The sequence below is a fragment of the Octopus sinensis genome, linkage group LG24 (assembly GCF_006345805.1).
Source record: "Octopus sinensis linkage group LG24, ASM634580v1, whole genome shotgun sequence".
NCBI classification, from domain to species: Eukaryota; Metazoa; Mollusca; class Cephalopoda; order Octopoda; family Octopodidae; genus Octopus; species Octopus sinensis.
The window spans coordinates 5,703,645-5,710,497 of record NC_043020.1 but is presented as its reverse complement, the minus strand read 5'-3'; the positions used below and the strand labels follow the sequence as shown (position 1 = coordinate 5,710,497).

The 6,853-nt window shown below is 41.5% G+C and overlaps 1 protein-coding gene across 7 annotated transcripts in view; it reads left to right on the top strand.

Moving 5' to 3' along the window:
* Nucleotides 1–6,652, top strand: part of LOC115223915 (calcium-regulated heat stable protein 1) — a 50,646-nt gene extending 43,994 nt beyond the window's left edge. For 3 of the 7 annotated variants that reach the window (XM_029794647.2, XM_036512758.1, XM_029794646.2), the window contains exons 2-4: nt 3,417–3,559; nt 4,523–4,648; nt 6,159–6,650. In XM_029794647.2, the coding sequence (XP_029650507.1) occupies nt 3,429–3,559; nt 4,523–4,648; nt 6,159–6,387 (486 nt within the window). In that variant the 5' untranslated portion in view covers nt 3,417–3,428 and the 3' untranslated portion in view covers nt 6,388–6,650. Of the gene's footprint in view, nt 1–3,413; nt 3,560–4,522; nt 4,649–6,158 lie in introns of all 7 variants that reach the window. The other 4 variants (XM_036512762.1, XM_036512761.1, XM_036512760.1 and 1 more) reach the window with 3 other exon arrangements.
* Nucleotides 6,653–6,853: the final 201 nt, after the last annotated feature.

The window sequence follows — 6,853 nt, the reverse complement described above, 5'->3', positions numbered from 1 at the left end:
ACTCTTTGATACAAACATATTGATACTCTATCTACATAAATCAATATCTTTTATCACTAGCAGTCTCTGTCTGCCCCTCTCTGTTCACCGATGCCTTTCCTCTGACTGCCACCCTTCCTGGCCAAAACAATAATTTATTGAAACATTGTTGCTGAGCTGAAACTGGTGGTAGTAGTAGTAGTAGTAGTAGTTGTGGTGGTGATGGTAGTAGTAGCTATTGTAGCAATGGCTTTAGTGATAGTAATAGCAATAGTACAGCAGTGGTGGTCATGGTACCAATAGCATGCTAGGATTGGTCGTGGTGTTAGTGGTGGCTATAGTACTGCTAGTAGTGGTGTTAGTAATAAAGCTAGCTCAAGTGGTAGTAGGTGCTACAGTGGTGTCGTAGAAGTATTATTATGTCTTTCATTGTATTGTCCCTCATCCTTTGCCCTTGAAATCGTCATTATTATTATTACTATTATTAAAAAGGTGGCGAGCTGGCAGAACTGTTAGCACGCCGGGTGAAATGCTTAGCAGTATTTCATCTGCCGCTACGTTCTGAGTTCAAATTCCACTGAGGTCGACTTTGCCTTTCATCCTTTCGGGGTCAAATTAATAAGTACCAGTTAATCACTGGGGTCAATGTAATCAACTTAATCCCCTCCCCCAAGCTGCCATTGTGACAAAAATTCGAAACCATTATTATTATTATTATTATTATTATTATTATTGTTACAAGTGAGAGAGACGTTTTGTGATTTGCTGTGCTTGAAAAGACATGACAAGCTGAGTGAAATTGTAGTCATGGTCAGTGCTGATGACATGTGTGAGGCACCTGTGCCAGTTACCTGTGAGGCACCTGTGACAGTGACATGTGTGAGGCAATTGTGCCAATGACATGTGAAAGGCACCTGTGGCATGTGAGGCACTTGTGCCAGTGACATGTGAGGCACCTGTGCCAGTGACAAGTGAGGCACCTGTGCCAGTGACATGTGAGGCACCTGTGCCAGTGACATGTGTGAGGCAATTGTGCCAGTGATGTGTGAGGCACACATACTGGTGATGTGTGGGGCACCAGTGCCAGTGATGCGTGTGGAGCGCCTGTGTTGGTGACTGTGTGTGAAGCAGCCATCCATACCAGTGACACATGTGAGGCGCCCATGCTGGTGACACGTTTCTAGCAAGGCGAGTAACCACATATAAGCTCCTTTGTTGGCTCACTGCTGGTGGTAGGAGGTGGTGGTGGTGGTGATGGGACTAGTAGTAGTAGTAGTAGTAGTAGTAGTAGTAGTAGCAGTAGTAGTCATTCATTTTTTGTCATGCTTTTAGGCTTAATCCTTTAGCATCTGAACTGGCCGTGTCCGGCCCAAAAAGCTGACCTGTTTTATGTTCTCACCAGCCAGATCCAGCCTATCACGCTTACCCTTCAATGTCATTCTACAAATATACAATCACATCATAATCAAAATTTCGAAGTTACAAACTAAGGCATGATTAATTAAAAATGTAATTGAATGAAAAAAAGCATTACATTTGACTGAGTAATCTGAATGCCAAGCGGTTAATTAATTGCTGGGTGGTGGTGGTGGTGGAGGTGACAGTTGTAATAGTGGTATGGGTATAAGCAATGGATTTGGTCTGTGGAAGAGTTAATATTTCATGTCTAATATAAAGTGTTGTTATGCGTAATGGTGGTGGTGGTGCCGGTCGCGGTGGTGGTACTAACAATGGTTGTTTGTTGCTTTTGTCATACCAGTAAGTTTAATTAGTTGTTGTTGGTGGTGGTGGTGGGGAGGGGTGTATTTGTATTTATAGTCCCTGTGCTGTAGTAATTGAGATGGTGGCTATAGGTGTAATAATATTAATAGTTATTTCGGTAAAGAAGATGATGAATAGTAAGCAATGATGATGATGGTGATGGTTTTAGTGTCTGTGATGGCAGTGATGGTGATGGTATGATGAATTAAACTATTCATTAAGATATAGGTTAGGGCCATGGTTCAGTCCATTCATTAGAGTGGGGGAGAAAATACTTTGCAATATTTATTGTGGTTCTAAGGTGGGGATGAACCGGCAAAGTCGTTAGCACACTGGGTGAAATGGTTAGTGGCATTTTGTCCAGCTTTACATCCTGAGTTCAAATTTCAGTGAAGTCGACTTTCAGGGTCAATAAAATAAAGTACCAATGGTGCACTAGGGTTTATATACATTTCTTTACTACCCACAAGGGGCTAAACATAGAGGGGACAAGCAAGGACAGACAAACGGATTAAGTAGATTACATCGACTCCAATGCGAAACTGGTACTTAATTTATTGACCCCAAAAGGATGAAAGGCAAAGTCGACCTCGGCGGAATTTGAACTCAGAACGTAACGACAGACGAAATACCACTAAGCATTTCGCCCGGCGTGCTAACGTTTCTGCCAGCTCGCCGCCTTAAATTATATAAACTAGGGTTTATATAATTGACTTACTCTCTACCCAAAATTACTGATCCTTAGGCCCAAATTTGAAACGAATATTTGTTGTGGTTGGACTTAAGACATGTAGTGGAAATGTCGGTTGTGGTTGATGGTTATGGTAATAGTTACTGCAAGTGGCGTTTTCTTTTTCTGTAAATTTTAAGGTGGTCTCAAGCAGTTTGATATCAAAAGGGTTAAAGAGTTAATCTACTAAAAGTACCACTGACCGCTAAAGGTACCATTCACATTTAAAGGTAGCAATTCACAGGATATTTATTGTAGAAACATCAAGTAATAATTGCTGTTTGTTCCTTCTTGAGCCATGCCTGGCTCGTAAGGGTTGGTTTCCCGGTTTCATTGGTGTATAGGTTTCCCCACCTGGACGGGACACTGGTCTGTCGCAGGTGAACTGCTAGATGCAGGAGGAAAGAGTGAGAGGAGGTTCTGGCGAATGAGTCAGCAGAAGTTCGCCATTATCTTCTGCCAGAGCCGCGTGGAGCTTAGGTGTTTCAATCATAAACATGCACACATCACCCGGTCTGAGATTTGAACCCACAATCCCTTGACTGCAAGTCTGCTGCTCTAACCACTAGGCCATATGTGCCTCCACGAATGTTTCCTTCTCGAGCTATGCCAGGCTCATAAGGGCCAGTTTCCCAGTTTCAGTGGCCTGTAAATTCCCCCACCTGGACGGGATGTTGGTTCATCACAAGGTTACTCACTTTTGCCAGCTGAGTGGACTGGAGCAACGTGAAATGAAGTGTTTTGCTCAAGAACACAGCACATTGCCCGGTCCAGGAATTGAAATCACAATCTTACGATCATGAGTCCAACACCCTAACCACCAAGCTATGCACCTCCACATTATAATTACAGTCCCTCATGTAAATTTAATCATATCTGTTGTTATGCTACATAATCTAACATTTCTTACATAAAATCATAACAATGTTTGTCTTTTTTGTGGCAGGCACAGACCAACATGTCGTCGGTACGAGATATTCCACAGACTCAGGCTGTTAACAATGCTGCTTTGGCTGGTTCTCCCGCCTCTCAGCACAGGTTCCTCATCCCTAGTCCAATTCCGACCAGACGTAGTCGTACCTATTCAGCGTGAGTACCTATTTGTGTACCTTGTATACTGTACCTTGATTACATCAAGGTACCTTGTTGTTCCTAGAACCACACCTAATTGTATATGTTATTGAATTTTGTTGCTTACCTTGTTAGACATCTCATTGGGCACTTGGTGACCATTTGAACTACAAATTGAAGTAATCTTAAAGCAAATTGAAATGGACTTGAGGTGAGTTTGTGAGCTGACTCGATGCGATTTTTTGGGAGCTGACTCGATGCGATTTTTTGGGAGCTGACTCGATGCGATTTTTTGGGAGCTGACTCGATGCGATTTTTTGGGAGCTGACTCGATGCGATTTTTTGGGAGCTGACTCGATGCGATTTTTTGGGAGCTGACTCGAGGCGATTTTTTGGGAGCTGACTCGAGGCGATTTTTTGGGAGCTGACTCGATGCGATTTTTTGGGAGCTGACTCGAGGTGATTTTTTGGGAGCTGACTCGAGGTGATTTTTTGGGAGCTGACTCGAGGCGATTTTTTGGGAGCTGACTCGAGGCGATTTTGCAAACTGACCCGAGGCGAGTTTGCGAACTGACCCGAGGAGAGTTTGCGAACTGACCCGAGGAGAGTTTGCGAACTGACTCGAGGCGAGCTTGCGAACTGACTCGAGGCGAGTTTGCGAACTGACTCGAGGCAAGCTTGCGAACTGACTCGAGGTGAGCTTGCAAACTGACTCGAGGCGAGCTTGCGAACTGACTCGAGGCGAGCCCGCCAACTGACTCGAGGCGAGTTCATGAACTGACTGAAAGGCTGATGAATGACAAGGAAGATGATGGGAATAAGATACGATTGGATGATAATAAAAAAAAGATGGAGTAAAAGGTGTTACATCCCTTTCTGTGCCCCTGTGTTTGCCCCAGGCTTCAGGATTTGAAGAATTATTTCATTGGATTGATTGATTGACTGATTGGTTATTGATACATGTTTTGGTTTGAATTTCAGATCCGAAAGAGCAAAATGTGGTCCAACTGTTCGAGGTAAAGTGAAAGAATTCTGTCGAGAAAAGGGTCATGGTTTTATTCAACCTGAAGATCCTTCAAGTGTTTCATTGTTTGTTCATATTTCTGAGTGAGTATTTTGGTTTGTCTAAATCATTATCTATATCAGGGATTTGCAAAGTGGTCAATATTGACCCCTAGGGCTGATAAATGATTTTAACCATTAAGGGTACTGAATTTTTACAAAAACTGTACCTGGAAGAGTGGGGGTAATTCAAGGCTAAAACTCATTAATTTCCACCCAAATATTGATGCAATATTAACGGGATAGTCACCAAACATATTTCACATTAAATATCAGAATATACTAATACAATATTACTGAATTTTTCTTAACATTCAGGGATTGTTTAAACTAAGGGAACAACAGAGTGGCCAGTATTGACCCCTAGAGGTCAGTGTGGCTACCCCAGGGATCAATAAAAGAGTTGAAACAATTTTTAAGCCTTAAGGGTATTGAATTATTGGTGAACTGAATCTGGAATAGTGGGCAATTTATGACTAAAACTTTCTAATTTTCAATCAAATATCAATATTAATATTCGCTGTATTCATATTTCACATTAATTATTCTGACAATCTCATCATCATCATCATCATCATCATCATCATTTAACGTCCGCTTTCCATGCTAGCATGGGTTGGACGGTTCAACTGGGGTCTGGGAAGCCCGAAGGCTGCACCAGGCCAGTCAGATCTGGCGGTGTTTCTACAGCTGGATGCCCTTCCTAACGCCAACCACTCCGTGAGTGTAGTGGGTGCTTTTTATGTGCCACCGACACAGAGGCCAGGCCAGGCTGGCATGGCCACGATCGGATGGTGTTTGTTGGTTTATGTTTTTCACTGTTTGATTTGCCTAATAGTGGTTTTATCTCTAATTTAATTTAATTTATATTTATACTGTAAAATTAGATTTAATCCTAAAGCTATTTTTTCCCTGTAAGTTTGGATTTACTCCCTAATATTATTATTATTATATATATATATATATATATATATATACATACATAAACGCAGGCAGGAAAAAAGAGCACTGCAGTGCCAAGGATCGCTTTACATTGACACTTGAGGGCATGCTGTCTTCTTACGATATTTGGACACCAAGAAACTGTCATTGTTTTTAGTATAACCATCTGCTTATTAGTTTCTCCCTCTCTCTCTTGAAAAACGATCTCATTCTCGCCCACAACATCATAAGCGGGAAGTGTAACCTCTCGAAAGAGCTGTTCTTCACTCCTGCTCCAGAGTGTCGGCTGCGGGGTCATTCCGAAAAGCTCTACCTGCGACGATTTCATCTCAATCAAAGGAGAGGAGCTTTCTCCGTCCGGGTTGCAGATCCGTGGAACAAGCTGCCAGACGAGATGGTGAAGATGCCGACGACCGCTTTGTTCAAAGCCTCCCTGGACCTCAAGTGGCCTGAACTCTTTACATGAACACCACCCTGTACTTAACTCCATGTCCCCTTACATGGCCTTGCTATTTGCTTTTGAGCCAAATTAACTAACTAACTAACTAAGTCATATCTCATCACCCTTCTTATGCTATATTTTTATATATATATCTATCTATTTCTGTTTCAGTATCGAGGGTGAATATGTTCCCAAAGAAGACGATGAAGTGACCTACAAGGCCATTACCATTCCACCACGCCACGAAAAGCATCAAGCCGTTCACGTGCAGATTGTGCATCTGGCCCCGGGGGTCAGCCACGAACGCTGGGACTCACCGCTAGTCACCAACTCCAATTGTTCTCCTAGCCACGGTTCCATTAAAGATCTCCATCCTGCCCAGCATGGCCACACTGAATGACTTTTTCCTCTCCATACCTAACACACACATATATATATATATATATATATATATATATACCTATATACATATATATATACATATATATATGAATTTATGTGTGTGTGTGTCTGTATATATACATATGTACTTGTATATCTAATGATATATATGTGTGTGTGTGTGTGTTTATACACTTTTCATGTGCAACTAAGACACTTGTGTAATATGCATATATCCATGTGCATATATAATACCCTAATTATATAACTAATGTGCATGTATGTATGTGTATGTATATATCTGTCTCTCTTTCTCTCTATATATCTATATATATATATACACACACATGCATGCACACACAACTATAACCACACATGTACATATATACATACCGTATATATATATCAGTGATGTGTATGTATCTATGTGCATGTGTGTATATATATATATATATATATATATATATATATACTGGAGTAAACAC